The 18,540-nt window shown below is 44.4% G+C and overlaps 1 protein-coding gene across 1 annotated transcript in view; it reads right to left on the bottom strand.

The window, feature by feature from the left end:
* Positions 1-4,690: 4,690 nt before the first annotated feature.
* Positions 4,691-18,540, bottom strand: part of lmf1 (lipase maturation factor 1) — a gene marked incomplete at its 5' end in the record, with an annotated part of 32,585 nt that continues 18,735 nt past the window's right edge. Inside the window, 5 exons of the mRNA XM_083648977.1 lie at positions 4,691-5,490; positions 6,692-6,804; positions 8,666-8,849; positions 8,953-9,106; positions 11,571-11,751. Coding sequence (XP_083505103.1) covers positions 5,307-5,490; positions 6,692-6,804; positions 8,666-8,849; positions 8,953-9,106; positions 11,571-11,751 — 816 coding nt within the window. The 3' untranslated portion in view covers positions 4,691-5,306. The remainder of the gene's footprint in view (positions 5,491-6,691; positions 6,805-8,665; positions 8,850-8,952; positions 9,107-11,570; positions 11,752-18,540) is intronic.

The following is an 18,540-nucleotide window of genomic DNA, read 5'->3' as shown; positions in this document are numbered from 1 at the left end:
CTGATTTTGTATCCTCAATAGTCCTCAATGAAGGAAAAAAAGTGTTAAGGAAATGGGAAAGTTTTGAAAATGACCTAAATATGATGGTAGCCTGGAAGCCTTTTTTTTTTTTTTTTTTTTTTAATGTGCCATAAATCTCATTACTTATATCCTGTATGTGTGTTTTGCTTCAAGGAGAAAATAAACAAATAAAAAAAAAATGTTAAAAAATAAATAAATAAACGTTTTTGGTAGCATCATATAGGTAATTTTCAAAAATTTCCCTTCATACATTTCCTTAACAATATGTCCTTCATTGAGGACATATTGAGGATACAAAATCAGTTGAGTTTGGTTTTGTTGCAATTAGTGTGAGGTCAAGTGACATTTTTACTGGACTATAAGGTCTCTGTGTGAAAACGTATGAAAAGGTAAATATTAACTATACTAAACTAGTATCCCATCAATTTACAGGAGGCCAACCTAAACTCACTGGGTGGAGAGATCACTGAAAGTGAAGTAAAACAAGCAATCTCAGAATTAAATAAAGGAAAATCACCAGGTCCAGATGGACTTCCTACTGAATTTTATCAAGCATGTATGTTGGATATTGCAGATGTATTGGTCTCTGTGTACAATGATGGAATCCAGAAAGGCACCCTACACAGCTCCTTCTACCATGGAGTGATCTCACTGATCTATAAGAAAGGTGACTCACAAGAATTAGACAATTGGAGACACATCACACTGATGAATATTGATTATAAAATACTTGCAAATATTATTATGAATAGACTGAATGATGCCCTATAAAAATAATAGAAAAAGAACAGACATGTGCTATAAAGGGCAGACTGATGTGGGACAACTTAGGAATGTTAAGAAATATAATTAATAATACAGAGGAGGAATTTTTCATCATAGGACTAGACCAAAATAAAGCATTTTATTTTATTTCAAGGGAATATTAGTGCACATACATGTACAGACATATTTGATATGATTAGATAATATTTTGGTGTGTTATTATGTGGTCCATGGACAAAAGTGAGTTTATCACACCTGATTTAAATGGTAGAAAGTTTTCTCACTGATAGAGAATGCAGAGCAGGTGTAATGTGATGTTTCATGTTAATTATCCTCTTTGTGTCACAATACCCTGATGGCTGTTTTTCGCAGAGAACCAGTAATTGGCCGTCAACAACATTGAGACACAGACGTCCAGGACAAAAAAAGATGAAAATGGCCCTCTTTGCCCTCTTTAGAATCACAATACCTTGATGGCTGTTTGCAGAGAACCTATTATGGACCATCAGCTACACTGAGACACAGACGTCCAGGACAAGTAGATGAAAATTGCCCTGTACATGGCAGTTAATTACCCCTCTTTATAATCACAATACCCTGATGGCTGTTTATGCAGAGAACCAGACATTGGCCATCAGGCACATGATTTCAACAATAACACATGTAGAATGCTCAGTCCCTCCCTTCATTGTGATTTAGATCTTAGAGATGGATTAGCATCCTTGCATTGCATCAAGTTGAAAGCGGTTAGGTGTGGATGTGATCTGCTGTGATTGAAGGAAATGGCTATCAGCACAGTCACAGTTGTGCAGCACTGCGGCCTTTGATGTCACCATTTCTGTTAGCAGCTGTTCATATGAGCATATAATCTGATTCTGATTTTATTGTATGCTTTGATCATGATTATTTGATGCTTGCAGATTTCCAGACTAAACAGATCAACTTGATCCATCTATTATATCCTTCTTTAGTCTGTGATTATTTCTAAAGTTACATTTGAAAGACCAGATTCATATAGCCTATCAACTTTCAATATTGTAGACAGGTATAGACTGGTATGAATATGAATACATTTTTGGGGGATTTTCACACAGTTGTGTATAAAGAAGACAGAAGTATATAGATTATTTGAATTTTATTTAGCCAGGTAGAATCACAGACAAACCAGAGGATTTACACTGTTTCTGACCTGACCAAAACGGATATGAAAAGCACCAAACAGATATAAAATGATTAGAAAACAAGAAAAAGAAAAAAAATCCAAACTCTCAAAACTTTGGACTGCCCCTGGTAATGAAAAATCGATATATTCGGTGGGGAGAAGAACTAAAGAAATACAAACAATATCAATTAACACGTGAACTGTTAGCTGTCACATGCCACAAAAACACAGGCTGTGTGCGGACGAGCAACACTTGGAAATTGTCTTTAAACGTGCACCGGGACATGCGAAAATGACGCTTCCATTCCACATCGTCGAAGTTCCTCAAAGCATCTTGCCAGAATAGTTCACCAGCCGGGTCTCCGTCGCTTCCACATAGCTCTCTCCCGCTGCAGCGCACGGAACGCCAGCAGACCCATCTTTCTCCGGCAGACTCTTTGTGCGAGAAGTATATCTTCTTCGCACCTTCTTCTGCTTGCACGTAGATTCCTTTCGAATTCCGCCCATTCATTGAAGCGTTCCTGAGAACGTGCGCGTCGTGCGACTAAGTACTGGTGGATGATCAATAATATCGCAGCAGTGGGTATCGCCATCTTTGCTGTTTGTTGATATTCTCCCTCTTCCTGTTTCTGGCTGTGACGAGCAGCACAATATATACCCGTCACCCCCCCCCCCCCCCCCCCCACTCCCAGCATGTCCCCGCCCTCTCCACCCAGGCTGGTCAAACTGTGGAGGTGCTACTCATGTGTGAAAGGGTTCACTTCACTTCACGCACGCACGCACGCACGCACGCACGCGCACACACACACACACACACACACACACACACACACACACACACACACACACACACACACACACACACACACACACACACACACACACACACACACACACACACACACACACACAGTGTTGTGGGTCAGTAACATGGATGTGTGCAGCCTGCAGCAGCATCAGATTAAGCCCATCAGTTTGATCCATAACCTTCACTCAATATTCATCTGACCTCTGGCATCAAACACTGTTTAGGCTCTTCACTGCAACATGACCTCTGACATCAAACACTGTTGACGCTCTTCACTGCAACATTCCTTCACAGTATTTGGAAAAACAAACTTCTGTTTCAATTAAATCAACACCAGTGTTTCGTAATCTCATTTATGTGTGGATGAATTTGAGTGGAAAGTATTTGCCATTTGCAACCTTCTTTTTTTGTCTGAATGAAATGTTCTATTGACTCTCCTGATTGTGAATATGGGGCCACAGAGGACACATGGGGACAGATATATGTATGGATAGTATAGTATGTATGGATATGTATAGTAACTTCCCTGCTTGTACCACACATTAGGTTGCATTTTTCCAAGCCTTGTCTGAGGGGAGGCCCACTGTCTCAGACTTTGAAAACCCCTGCTTTATTCCAACATTGAAGCCAGATGTATGCAACCACTCTAATTTTGCAGCACACGGTTTATTTACATCGGGGCTGTATATTGCTCACCTCACTGACATCAGCTTGCTGGAAGAATTTGCTCCACAAGTTGTCATCCTTGTGTGCAATCTCCTATTCAAACACTAGATGGCGACAGATTCTAGTACAGTATTTGCCAACTTATGAGAGCAACAGTCAGTGTTGCCAATCAAACTATACACACTTCACTAAAATACAGAGTTGGCATTTGCAGCCATGGGGGCACTTATAGCTAACTGGAAGCACACAGCTGTATGCCTAACTACACAAGAGAAGCTAGCATTAGCATGTTAACATTACTGCTTGTTGCTATGGTGAACAAGAGTTTTGGGCAAAGAGAGTTGTGCAGTCTCTCTCTGGTGTTCTTTAGCCTCCACAGATCTCTGCTAAACGCCAGCAGGCACCTCTGATGTTCAGATGTAGATGCAGACTCATTTGCTTGCACTGCTGGGTGACCAGTTCCAAAAAGTTGTGTGATGTTAACAGCCGTCTAATCAACAGATCTTCCACATTCATAAGCAGGAACGGTTAGTCTTTAATTAGAATGGAAGTTTCAAGCACAAGAACCATGACATTTTTAGCATGTTGAATCTGCAGCATCCCCCTAGTGAGGTTTGTAAACCCCATGTTGTAGTAATCTAAAACACGTTTAAATATAATTAGCCCCATAGTCTGAGCATTGAGCAATACACAACATTTAACGTAGACCTAGGAATCGTGACATTTTCAGTGTGCTGAAAATAAAACCCAATGATTGTGTTAATAGGTTTCATTTTGCCATATTATAGGCTACATTGTGATCAAATGAAATAAGCAAAATGTAAAATGAGGGAAACGTTCCTGGTTATGAATGTGGATGCGTTGAGCGCCATATTGATGAGTGTTGCTCATCAATCTCACTTTTTTTCACCGACCAATCAAAATGGAGGAAGAGGCAGAACTGTGCACACAGACGCTGGACATTCAGATTTTTGATATCCAAAGCTACGCTATTAAAAGAAAAGAGAGATAGAGTCCTATTTAATGTGGTGACTCGTTGAAAGTTCAAATGGAGTGTCTCACTTCAAGTATGAAGGAGCAGCTAGAGTTCAGAGGACATGGTTTCACATTGAACTGCTGTTTAAAACAAACGGCATGTCGCCCCCAAAAGCTGTCGAAGCCGTTTTTTGACAAACAACCTGATCCTTCGTATTGTATTGTACTGTGTGACCGAAGAATCCAGTTCAATGTCAGAAAGAAATCTTTGACTTTATTCAAACTGAGCAAATTAACGACAGCAGGCACCCAGGGGTGTATGTTCTCTTTAGCAAAGATACTGTAAGTTACGTAGGCAAATCTGTACCGACATTCACAAAGCTGTATCACAGGTGATATTCCAATTACAGTATTTGATACAAGAAGTTTAAAACATATTTTCGATAGTGAAATAGCTGAAATTAAGTCTTTGTTTATGAGCAGCACTTCCATCAGCTTGACACTCAACCCTTTCCTGATCCATTTGTGACTATAGAGTGCCAAAGTCACGCCCTCTTCCGGGTTAGATATGTGAACCAAGGGATTTTCCCCTAGACATTTTGTAAAGGCTTAAAAAAAAATGTTTACTTGGTCAAGCCCAGCAATTCAACTATATTTAGAATCAGGCTCCCCTGATTCTAAATGTAGCTCAATCGCTTGGTTTCACCAACTGAAATTAGTTTTTATAAACATTTCATGAAATGACTCTGGGGAAAAAAAATGGTGGATGGAATCCCTTGGTCCGTATGCCTAAACCGAAAGGGGGCGTGACTTTGGCTCTCTATTCACACTTGGTCCCAGGGTGAGAGTCCAGTTGTTACATCTCGTCTCCTCTCCTCTGGATATGAGGTGGGGTGAAAGGTCACACCTTTACTTCCTCTTTGGTATGTGTGGGTGGGGCCAGTTCCTGGACTGGAAGTAGGAGCGGAGTCCGTCCAGGTCCACCGGAGGGAAGTAAGCTCCGATGCGTTTCCTAAGCCACCATTTTCCCTGAGCTGCACTGGCACTGCCGGGCGAGCTGAACTTATAGCGGAAATGTTCCCCTCGAACCCACCTGAGAGAGAGAGGAGAGGAGAGAGCAGAGAGAGAGGAGAGGAGAGAGCAGAGAGAGGAGAGAGCAGAGAGAGAGGAGAGGAGAGAGCAGAGAGAGGAGAGGAGAGAGCAGAGAGAGAGGAGAAGAGAGAGGAGAGGAGAGGATAAGTTAAGTTAAGTTAAGTTATCCTTTATTTATCCCCATGGGGAAATTCATCCTCTGCATTTGACCCATCCTCTACTAGGAACCTTCCTAGAACTAGGAGCAGTGGGCAGCCGCAGTGCAGCGCCCGGGGACCAACTCCAGTTATTTTGCCATTGCCTTGGTCAGGGGTACTGACAGGAGTTATTAACCCTAACATACATGTCTTTGATGGTGGGAGGAAACCGGAGCACCCGGAGAAAACCCACACAAACTTGGGGAGAACATGCAAACTCCACACAGAAAGGACCTGGGACGGACCGGGGTTTGAACCCGGGACCTTCTTGCTGTGAGGCAACAGTGCTAACCACTGAGCCACCGTGCCGTGTTGTTGCTATGCAACGCTGGGGGAATCGGGCTTGCTTTCCTATGGGTTACGTTTATACATTACGCCCACTGACACCAATCTCAATACAAAAACCTGTCAGTTTTACTGTTGTCTTGCTTGTCACTAAGTGCACCCGGCTGCTATAACATGACATTAGAACTGTTATGAATCAGTGGGGTCTTTTGTAATATTCAGGCTAAAAACCAAAGCTCAGAACACGTCCGTGTCATTGATATACTTGTTTATTTACAGAATGCATGTGTGCGCTCATTGTTTTGACTCGCAGTTCCGGTTGCTTTCCTGCTTGCGTGACGTCGACGTCAGCGAATCCGTAAGAATGAGTCTCATGAAGGTTGCTTCATGAGACTCATTCGCTTGCTTGTCACTCAACTCGAAGTAATGTCACGCAATCATCTAGTATAAGATCATCTTCCTCAAGCAACTGTGATTTTAGTATAAGATCACAACTGCCCAGGGCCCGAAATGAATAAATCACAGGCCAAGCCTGTCCTGCAGCTCACATTCGCTGCTCGGCCGCTGCTCGGCCTTGCCTGCAGCTCGGCTGCTGTGTGGCCTTGCCTGCCCTATTGGCGCGTGCACAATGTCTCCCTCTCTCTCTCTCTCCCTCAGTCTCTGGATGGGGTAGATGGGAGTGTTCAGGTCAGGACGGAGGATAAGGGTCACATGACTTACCTGGGACTCTGCCTGCCCTGGAACGGGTTGTGGTCGAGCAGAGAGAGGACTGAGCTGTCATTGGACAGGAGACGACCCGCTATGTGGATCACCCACTCACTCTGCTCATAGGTCTGTATAGAGAGAGAGAGAGAGGGAGGGAGAGAAAGAGAGAGATGGAGATAAGGAGAGAGATATGGAGAAAGTGAGAATGAGGACTTCATCGAAATAATAACGACAACGACGACGACGACGACGACAACAACAACAACAACAACAACAACAATAATAATAATAATAATAATACATTAATAGTTTTCAAAAACCCAAAGGCGCTTATTTAGATTAAGGTCAATAGTGTTCGGCACTTGGTTAAGAAAGCTAATTGTGTCTGTAATAACTGTTGGCTAGGAGGTTGTGTTTTCACCCCCAGTTTGCCTGTTTGTAAGCAGGCTATCTCCAAAAGTTACCAAGAGATTGCCACCAAACTTCATATAAAAGTAGGTCATCATGGGCCAACTGAAAACTGATCAACTTCCCAGGCCCACCGGCCAACAGGCGGCATGTTCAATCACAAATGTGCCTCACTTCCAAACGGATTTACATGCATGTAACACCACGGATCTTTGTAGAAAGGCTTGTCATGGACAAAGGACAAACTGATTAACTTTCCATGCCTACTAGCCCAAAAAATAGGGGGGGGGGTGTCAATGGCCATAGCCAATCAAAAAAGGCGCATAACTTCTAAATGCAAAAAAGGCACCTAACTTCTAAACGGATTCACTTAACACCACAGAAATGTATAGAAGTCACAGAGGTATACTCTACCCAGTGCCCTATACACGTTGCTCTAAATGCTGTTTCAGAGGCTTTTCCACTCTGAACCTTCTGGAGGGAAATCCTGAAGCCCTACGTCCACACAGGGATACTTCATCACAAAGTAAGGGTTAATGCACGGCCAGGTGTCCATTATCAGAAAATAATGGACGAAGCGGAGGCGTGAAGCGTCCTCCGCAAAGTCCATTATTTTCTGATAATGGACACCTCAAAGTGCATTAACCCGCTTATACCATGGTCACTTGCCAAACACACAAAACAAGACCGTTCATTTATATTTCCATGGATTTTGCAATCAAAATCTAGTTTTCATAACCTTGGATATGAGTTGAGAACCGGCGAGACAAAATAGTCCCCTTGGCTGCTCAAGTTTTTCACAGGATGAAATATGCTCAGACGAGCTAAATGAAGGAGAAAATGGCCGCCTAGTGCCTGTAACCTTGCAGAATAGTGCCTGTAACCTGGCAGAATTTCTAGCCCATAAACTAACATAACTTGGCCAATTGTATGTAACATACAAAATAAAGCAAATGGTAATGTCTAAGAATGCAAAGACATGTAACTGGCTCGTTAAACTCGCATTCCGGGAATAACGTTAACGCCTTAATAACGTTAACGTGGGTAACGGTCTTACCCACTCTGACATTCCAGGCGGGCAGGCGGCACATTTGCCTCTGATTCTCGACACGGAATCAGCTGGCTGCCTGCTCCTCTGTGGATCCCACTTGCGTAGCGCCACAACATGATGAATCCCACTCAATTTGGGGGCAGAACACGCCAGGATTGGCCAATGCCAAATCCAGTGCCCAGAATTGTCAAATCAAATGATTGACACCCATATGGCCCGCCTCTCAACCCTGTCATCTCAGGGAAGATTTGTTTTCAGATGGTTTTCAGTCCGATACGTCTGAGCCTCGCGTCACTTGGGTTCAGCTCATCTAAAAATGGTGATATAGAGCTCAAATGGCTCTGTCGAGACCACGGCGCATTGATATGAATGGTGAACAGACCATTTGACTGGAACTACTTAGCTAGGTGTACATTATCACAAAATAATGGACACTCTGCAGCCAATCAGAATCGAGTATTCACCCACACCATGGTATAAGACAAGTTAACATGTCGGTAGACTGTGTTTCAGACCATGCAGCGTCCCACCTGGAAGGCAGCGAACCACATGAGCCAGTCCAGCCGGTAGTGGTAGGGCGATATGAGGCATGGCCGGCGGTGCACATCCCCCGGCTTACACAGGAACTGGTACTCCTCCCAAACTACCTCTGGGTCCTTGGCATCCAGACTCACAGTGCCTTGGAAAATCACCTCGCTGCGCTCCTTGGTGATGCTGGGCGGAAGAAACAGTAAATGATCAGGTTTCAGAAAAACAAATGTAATACTTTGTGGATACCCTGCCTCCCTGACCCCATGACCCCTGACCCTGGCCGTACCTGCCGAAGGCCCCATAGGTGTTGACGATGCGCAGCGGGTCGAAGGAGGTGTTCATCACCTGTCTGGAACTGAACAGGTTCATCACCACGGGAACACTCAGGTAGCCAATCAGAACGCCCAGAGATATGTTGACCACCCGACGCACCAGCATACCTGCAACACACACACATTTTAGATCAAGTTATTTCTCTTGACCCAGTAGTATTACATTGTTTTATAGGACTGTATATCTATGTATTTATTTTCTAAAAGCCTAACCAGGGACAAAGGCTGCAAATTAGCTATGGCTAGAAGTCCTATATACTGTACACTGCATCGGTTGCACGTTATTTAAATGTAGCAATGCTTATGTATCGTCCCTGTCAAATATATATAATATAATAATATAATATGTATCGTCCCTGTCAAATATATATAATAATATATAATATAATAATATAATATGTATCGTCCCTGTCAAATAAAGGAATAAATAAATAGATAATTGTTGTTGGGGGGGGGGGGCTCACTTGTTCTGGCCTTGCGAGGCAGCTGGGTTCACAAGAGATCATGGGATCACCATCACACGACAAACCAAACCATCAAGTTTCAACCTCACTGGTCTTCAAGTTCCAACCTCACTGGTCTTCAAGTTCAACCTCACTGGTCAAGTTTCAACCTCACTGGTCTTCAAGTTTCAACCTCACTGGTCTTCAAGTGTCAACCTCACTGGTCTTCAAGTTTCAACCTCACTGGTCTTCACGTTTCAACCTCACTGGTCTTCAAGTTTCAACCTCACTGGTCTTCAAGTTTCAACCTCACTGGTCTTCAAGTTTCAACCTCACTGGTCTGCAAGTGTCAACCTCACTGGTCTTCAAGTTTCAACCTCACTGGTCTTCAAGTTTCAACCTCACTGGTCTTCCACAGGCCGAAGACCAGTGAGGTTGAAACCCGTTGCGTTTTGTGCCCTGGTGTATATACAGTATGAAGATGTACATTGCTTGTTAAACTGACTCAGTACACATGTACAATACTTTATGATTAAACCTGCTACAAGTATCCACAAATCTCCTTTTTTCTTCATAGTTTTGGCCTGCTGAGCTTCCTTGTGCCATGCTCTGGATGTTTCCTTATCTTCCAGGTTGGCATAGTAAAAAGCAATAGAAGCACTGGACTACATCACTGAGCTGGACAGCTTTTAACAGGTGGCTTGATACTTTGATCTGGCTATACTAGCATGAGAAAAATGACTGGTACATTTTGTAATTGCATCCCGAAGAAGTGGCCCCAGATCACATATTTAAATATATTAAATCACTTGGTAGCCTACATGTTGATTTGATGACTAATTCAGAGCCACCTTTACATGTAATAATCACAAACATTGTTTATTTAAACTTGAGGATCTCTTTATGTTAAGTGACTTTCCCAGCTTTCACACATTATGTGCACCTTTTTTGTGCAACAATCATATCACACAAATTATTAATCAATGCATAGTCTTTTATACATCTTAAAACATGTTTGGAGGGGATATTTTAAGACTAATAGTCTTCAAATTATGTTAATATGAAGTGAGTTTACGTTTGCTTTGCACAGAAACATCTGGTAGAAATACTTTGTTACTTTTATACTTCATTACATTTCAGGGCCTGTATGTATTGCTTTAATTTTAAACAAGTTGAATCAGTACTTCTACTTTTACCTGAGGCCTTTTGTTGTTGTTGTTTTTACACAAGTAACTATACTACTTAAGTAAATCATGCGTGTACTTCTCCCAAATCTGCTCGTTAACACACCCTTACACCCTTAGTGGAAAAGGTTCAGCCCGGTACTGACAAACGTAGGATGAGCTTTCCTTCCCTCCCGCCTTGCCTTGCCTGGTAAAAGCATCAGTCATAATCCACCTAAAGCTGCTGTTTCACTTTAAAAGCTGACTTTGTGACTCTGTCACCAAAACTCTTTTCATTCAACATCCAAAGTTGAAGAAAGGCCACTAATGTGTCCAATGAGACCAATTAGAGAGGGGCTTCTCCCAGTAGTTTTTATAGTCAAACTGTACGCCTAGCGCATCACATGACATCTCAAACTGTGTCTCAGAATGGCATATTTTCTCCCATACTCAGTCTCCACCTGCCATAGACCCTTTTCACGGGGGACCATTTTGTGTCGAAAAGGCAGGGTAAACACAGTAGGCCAGTAGGCCACACTTCACTTAGGATTCCATAATGACATATCCACCTTCAGGGTTGAGGAGTAACATAATACATGCATTTAAAATACAAACTATGGGGAACTGTATTCCATTACAGTTACAGCTTAAATTGGTGGTATTCTGAATACAGTTACTGTTTAAAAAAATTGCTTTAAGGGATTACTTTATTTGTTATTTAAATGTGCAACAATTTGTGTATGCACAGTGTCAGAGGAGACACACAGTCAGGACTCTGTCAGGAATGTGTTTCTTGTATTTTTTCTGATTTCCCCCCATCCAATCAGCCCCCCCCCCCCCCCCCTCCGCTGCTCCACCCCCTCTGCCGATCTGGGGAGAGCCGTAGACTAGCACCATGCTTCCTCGACTTGTGTGTGTGTGTGTGTGTGTGTGTGCTTGCGTGCGAGTGTGCAAGTGTGTGTGTACCTCTGGTGGGTGTAGGTGTGCGTCCGGCCACGTCCTCCGCCTGTATGTCCAGCACCGTCTTCTTAGCCCCGCCCCCCGAGCGAAACAGGAAGCCCAGAGATGCGTCATCGAAACAGGCCAGACTGGGAACAATGGTCAGCCAGTTGAGGAAACTAAGGTTCCCGCTCACTATCAGAGTCACCTAGAGCACAACGACAAGAGAGGAAACCTGAAGCAAAGTATACCTGTCTCACACAAAGAGCCATTTCCTCCATCAGTGTACTTATAAAGTCAGTCAAGTGTAGTGTCCTGTGTAGCTGCAACTCTTAGAGGTTCTGGAAACATTCTGGAATAAAGACTTATAATAATAATAATAATAATAAAGACACTGTTACAGTCACCCCTCTTGGCTCATGTAGGATAGATACCATATCTATATGTTATTTTTATTTTCTTTATATATATTTTATTGCGAGGCGGAGTACAGTCCACATTGGTGCATAGTCAAGTAAACATTTTTACAGAAACAATATTACAGCTTTAGAATGTACAGTTATCTTTTCTCCCCCCCCCTTTTTTTTAATAACACACAAGGCTGAACAAACAGATAATAAAATAAACAAAAAACGAAAACAAGACGAAACAAACAAAAGCAAAAATCACACACACTCACACACTCCGAATTTACAACGTGGTGAGGGTACTTGCAAAAAAAGATATATATATATATATATATATATATATATATACACACACCCATGTTGTACATTGGGTCCTGCACAAGAGGGTCTGTGGGAGATCAACCAAGCGAATCACCCACCACCCCCGACTTCGTCGAGGTAGGCCAGAAACGGCTCCCAGACGACTAGAAATCTCCCGAGTGAGTTGGTCCTCAGGTAGCCGAGTGTCTCCATCCGTATAACAGATCATGTCCACAAGCCACAGCTGGAAAGAGGGTGGAGAAGGGGACTTCCACTCCTGCAAGATGAGTTTCTTGGCAACGATTGTTCCCTGCGTCAAAGATTGCTGCACAGCTGTAGAGAAGTCCAAAGAGGACTCCGAGCAGCCAAAAATGGCAAGTTCTGCCTCTGGCTGAAGGGCTATATGTTCATATTTATTGGCTGTCTATCAAAGGAGGTGACATCAGCTCATATTGAGGGAAACATTGGTCTACTTAGGCTTCCGTAGGGACCATCATCGCCCTCTCTCCCTTCTCTGTTTGCCCTTATCAAAGATGGCGGCCCGAGCCGCAGCAGTGTGTTTGTCAGTGGATAGCCTATTGCAGTGTATCTGTTTGTAGCTTTTGTTTTGTCCATTTTATTTTTTATTTATTTTACCTTTATTTATACAGGGAGAGTCCCTTGAGAGCAAGCTCTCATTTACAAGGGAGCCCTGGTGTACAAAGAACATATACAGCAGTTACAAAATTACAGGTTAACACAGCAGACAATAACAAGCATCAAGAGCATAATTAAATAATTTCAAATAAAACATGAACACACCTTGCGAGGAATGCTTTCTAAAAGTGCTTTAAAAGAAGCAAGCGGGATCAAATTATCCATTTTTAAGTTTTCCTGGAGCACATTCCATCTGTTGGGGGCGAACCAAGAAAAAGCGGTCTTTCCTTGTTCGGTTCGCACCCGTGGGACAGACAGTCTGATATAGGACCGCGATCGTGTTTGATAACCTCCACTGTTACAAGAAAGGAGTGCGGATAGGTAAGGTGGAAGTTTCCCAATTAATGCTTTATAAATAAATATCAGACAGTGCTGATCTCTACGCTCCGACAGGGAGGACCAACCCACATTTTCGTACAGAATACAATGATGTGTACTGAAAGCATCACCTGTAACAAAACGCAGAGCGCTATGATATACAGCATCAAGAGGCTTTAAGACGGATGGAGAGGCATACATGTAAATCACATCACCATAATCAAAAACTGACATTATCAAAGATTGGACAACAGTTTTTCTGGCCAATAGTGAAAAACAAGACTTGTTTCTATACAAAAAGCCGATTTTTCTCCTCAAATTCTTTGTGAGATGTTCTACATGTACATGAAAAGAAAGTTTGGTGTCCAACCAAATACCAAGATACTTATAAGAATGGACTAATTGAATTTGGTCGCCTTGAAGCGTACGGATACACAAATTATCATTTCTGTTTAAAGATCTTGAGAACAACATCCACTTTGTCTTAGTGGAGTTCAAAACTAATTTAAGATCGAACAGGGACCGTTGCAACGAATCAAAAGCGGCCTGCAAAGATAAGACGGCCTGTGCCGGGGTGGGTCCAAAACAATATAAGATTGTGTCGTCCGCGTAATAATGGACATTGCAGAGATCAGAAGGAAGAAAAATGTTATTTATATAAAGAGTGAACAGGATAGGCCCGGAAATGGAACCTTGGGGCACGCCCTTCCCGACGTCCAATGAAATGGATTTGATATTTTCCGCCATTACAGACTGTTTCCTTCCAGTCAGATAGTTAGTAAACCATCTGACTGAGGGGTCGTCTAATCCGATGGCGGACAACTGAGCAATCAGGATGTTGTGATCTACTGTATCGAAGGCCTTGGAGAGGTCTACAAAGAGAGCCGCACAGTGCTGGCGGCTATCCAGGCCATTCAGAATGTTATTCAAAACAAGGGATGTGGCAGTGACCGTGCTATGGCCGGGTCTAAAACCAGATTGATGAGGCTGAAGAATGTTGTAAGTATCTAGAAATGCACGGAGCTGTACATTCGCCAAGGTTTCAAGCACCTTGGCAAGGCAGCACAATTTAGAAATGGGACGGTAATTATTTAGATCGCTCAAGTCACCACCTTTAAAGAGGGGTGTAACTTGAGCGGTTTTCCATATGGCCGGGATCTCGCCCGTGACAAATGTTAAATTAAATATATGGGCAATTGAGGGGGCGACCAGGTCAGCGCCAAGGCGTAAAAGGAACGGTGGAATGTCGTCCTCACCCTTGGATTTCCTGGTATTCAATTTGGAGAGAGCCTCATAAACTTCATGACTACTTACTGGTCTGAAGGAAAAACGGTCGTCTGAGGAGGCGGGAATCGCCATCGGAGGCGGGCGGTCGGCTACGAAGGCAGAAGTTGCCAACAGAGGCGGGCGGTCGCTGATGGAGGCGGGGGTCACCGGCGGAGGCGGAGAGTCGGAAACGGAGGCGAGGGTCGCCAACGGAGGCAGGCAATCGCCAGCAGGGGTCGCTAACGAGGGCGGACGGTCGCCAATGGAGGCGGGGGTTGCCAACGGAGGCGGTCGCTCGTTTACAGGGGCGGGGGTCGCCAGCGAGGGCGATCGGTCGCCAACTGGGGCGGGGATCGCCAGCGGGGGCGGGCGATATCCAGCAGGGGTCGCTAACGAGGGCGGACGGTCGCCAATGGAGGCGGGGGTTGCCAATGGAGGCGGTCGCTCGTTTACAGTGGTGGGGGTCGCCAGCGAGGGCGGACGGTCGCTAATGGAGGCGGGGGTTGCCAATGGAGGTGGTCGCTCGTTTACAGTGGTGGGGGTCGCCAGCGAGGGCGGTCGGTCGCCAACTGGGGCGGGGATCGCCAGCGGAGGCGGGCGATCACCAATGGGGGCGGGGGTCGAGGGGGCCGTGTTATCAGTGAGCCTCTCAAACAAATAGCTCGCGGATACAAAGTGCTGGTTAAAAGTATTGCACATATTAAGTTTGTCTGAGATTATTTTACCATCAACGTTTATCTGGGGGGGGAGAGTAGAGTTAGGTGTGGCTTTGAGAGTTTGAACTGTTTTCCAGAAGTTGGAAGTGTTACAGCTAGCAGCTAGATAATAATCCGCTTTGGCTTTTCTGATTATACAAATGGATTTATTTCTCATTTTCCTAAAGTGAAGCCAATCTGCAGGATCACCAGTTGAGTTAGCATTTGCCCAAGCGGAGTCTTTAAGTCGCAATGCTGATTTTATGACCCCTGAGAACCAAGGACTGGAGCGATTTTTTACTCTCAGTTTTTTGTAGGGGGCGTGCTTATCTGCGAACAGATTGAAGACACAAGATAAATAATCTAATGCTAACTCAGGGTCAGGAATCAGACACGATCTCTCCAGGTCAGAATAAAATAAATCATGTAAAAAGGCTTGATCTGAAAAAAATTTAAAATTACGTTTTCTTATAAACTTACCACTAGATTTAAAACTTTTGGTCAATCTGACACAAGCTATGGGGCAATGATCACTGATTCCCTGCGCAAAAACCCCTCTCAGAGGGTACTTAACTGGTCTATTTGTCAGGATGATGTCTATGAGAGTGGATTTAGATGGATTTTTTACATTCGGTCTAGTGGGATGTTGGATGAGCTGGGATAGATCTAATTCAAGGCACAGATGTTTCAGACTGGCAGATGTTTCAGATAACCAATCGGAATTTAGGTCACCCAACACTAACAGTTCACCAGCGGTGAAGTTGGATAATATTTTTCCGAGATCTTCAAAAGCTGATTTCGGTGCGGAGGGTGGGCGGTATACACCAGCTACTGAAAGGTGAATATCGCCCCCGACACAAACATCTAAAATAATACACTCAAAACATTTTGGGACAGAGGAGGCAGTTAGAACAGAAGCTGTTAAATGATCTTTTACAAAAATCACTACTCCTCCCCCTTTAGCCTTCCTGTCAATTCTAAAAAGGTTAAACCCATTTATGGAAATATCCGAATCCGGGGTTCTACTAGAGAGCCATGATTCTGAGATGACAAGGATATCAGGCAAAGTATCATTAATTAATACATTGATAAAATCCATTTTAGGCAGCAAGCTCCTAACATTGAGATGCAGGAATTTCAGCCCCGAAGTAGCATGAAACTCCTGAATGGACCATAAAGTGGGACTATTTGAGAGGACAGAAGGGGCAGGAGAGATGGGTATAATTTTCAGATTGCCCTTCGTGACTCCCCTTGGTCTTGAAGAGCGGCGAGACAGTCTTGCCATACACGGGAATAGAACAGCAATATTAAATGATTCACACATAGCAATATTATACGAATCACACATAGCAATACTATATGAATCGCACTTAGCATTCCAATCAGAACAGTCATTATTAATACAGCCATTTGTAATAGCAAAACAGCCATCAGCATTAGAAGATACATAGCTAGATAATGGGTCTAGATATGACTGTTCTGGGTTTAACAGTAACCCAAGCCGGAGCTGAGAGAGTGCGAGAGACTGATTGGTTAGGAGGCTTGGATGTGAGTCCCGTCATTTGGTGTCTGGCTCCCATCTAGAGGAGACCAGTGTAGATTTGATGTTGGCAGACAGCATTTTAGCACCTTTTCTATTTAAGTGGAGTCCATCCTTGATGAAAAGATCCTGCCTATTACAGAACAGTAGAAAGTTATCAATGTACGGGATATTCCAATAAGCACAGATCCCTTTAAGCCATAAATGAAGCTGGCGAAGACGACTGAACTTCATGTCTCCTGAGTATAAACACGGCAGTGGGCCCGAGATGATATAGTCTTTACCAGTCCAAGTGAGACATTCGATCAGGTCAGTATACGCGTTTTTAAGTAGTTCAGATTTGCCATCTGCAACGTTATTTGTGCCAGCATGGATAACCAGCGTGCTAACCCGAGACAACTCAGGTATGATCCGCGGGAGCATATCGCTCATGTCTGCCACCTTGGCACCTGGGTGGAATCTGGTTTCACAGTCTGCCACGGAGACATGACGTAGAATAGAGTCTCCAATAATAAGAGTTTCACATACCGGGAAGTCTGATGAGGAAGAATTAGCAACGGGGGAGATGATGGGGGGGCGGGTGGGAACGACATCAGCAAGTGCGGCTCCGCTCCTCCGTTCTCCTGCTGTGTCGACCGGCCTCGGGATTGGTGAGACATCACCGTGGCCCCCGGGGTGGAGGTGGGGAGCAGGTCCGGGTTCGTTCTCGGGAGACGAGACAGCATCCGCGGCAGCCGGAGCGGGATCATTCCCGGGAGATGAAACAGGAGCGTCGATGGTGGACCCTCTCTCCGGGCAGGTGGGCGACTGCAGCTCTAGGACGATGGGTGTACTCCGTCTGTGGTGGTTCTTTACTGCAGACTCCAACAGCTTGCGACGCGTGGATCTGCTGTTCGGGTGGCCGCCTTTCTCGTCCGAGGGGTGGGCTGGGGGGGTGGGATCCAGTGCAGAGTATCGGTTTGTTAAATCCAGGTCAGGCTGTGATCTGACCAGTGGGTCTGGCTCAACAAGACGTGAAGCATCCTCGACCAAAGAGTCTAAAAGCCGCTCATCGTCTTGAATTTGGTATAATAAGGAAATCCGCTTTTCCAATTCAATGATTTTCCGACTCATCTGATGGCAGCCAGAGCAATCTGACAATAGCGGAATCGGCGCCATCGGATAACAAAAATAAAGTTAAGAGAGATAAGCACTTGGATGTACTATGGTGCGGCTAGCAGCCGTGGGTAGAGGCTAGCAAGCTGGTAGCTAGCCACTGGACTGATAGACTAATACCTAGACCCAGGGTTACAGACAAACCCAGCTAGGATTAGCAATGAAGTAAAGCACACGCATTCACTGTTAAGCGTCTTTTCTGGGGCACCAGCACTCCGGCGAGTGTGCCTTCTCTGATATGCGTCTTTAGTTTGAGCAGGCTAGCTAGACGGCTAGCTTCTCTGATATGCGTCTTTAGTTTGAGCAGGCTAGCTAGACGGCTAGCCTAGCCTCAGCAGGAGTGATGTTTGCGAGGGTAGCGGTGTGGCTCTTGGCTATGGCTCATCCAGGCCACAGATATATATGTCTCTTCAACAGCTGCACTTAGGCGTTAGTTCAAAGTAATAGCAAATAGAGGTAGCAAGAGTAGACTGTAGAATTCCTTACGATGTCGGCTGGGAGCCGAGGGGCGCTAGTAGGCTACTAGCTTAGCTGACGTAGCTCCGGCTGCGGAGGTTGACAGGCAGGGCCGCCCGCAGCCAGGGCCGCCCGACGTGGCTGGAGAATCCTGTAGGGGGACG

The sequence above is a fragment of the Poromitra crassiceps genome (assembly GCF_964638095.1).
Source record: "Poromitra crassiceps genome assembly, chromosome: 13".
Lineage (NCBI taxonomy): Eukaryota > Metazoa > Chordata > Actinopteri > Beryciformes > Melamphaidae > Poromitra > Poromitra crassiceps.
The sequence above is the reverse complement of the archived record's forward strand: the minus strand, read 5'-3'. Positions and strand labels throughout refer to the sequence as shown.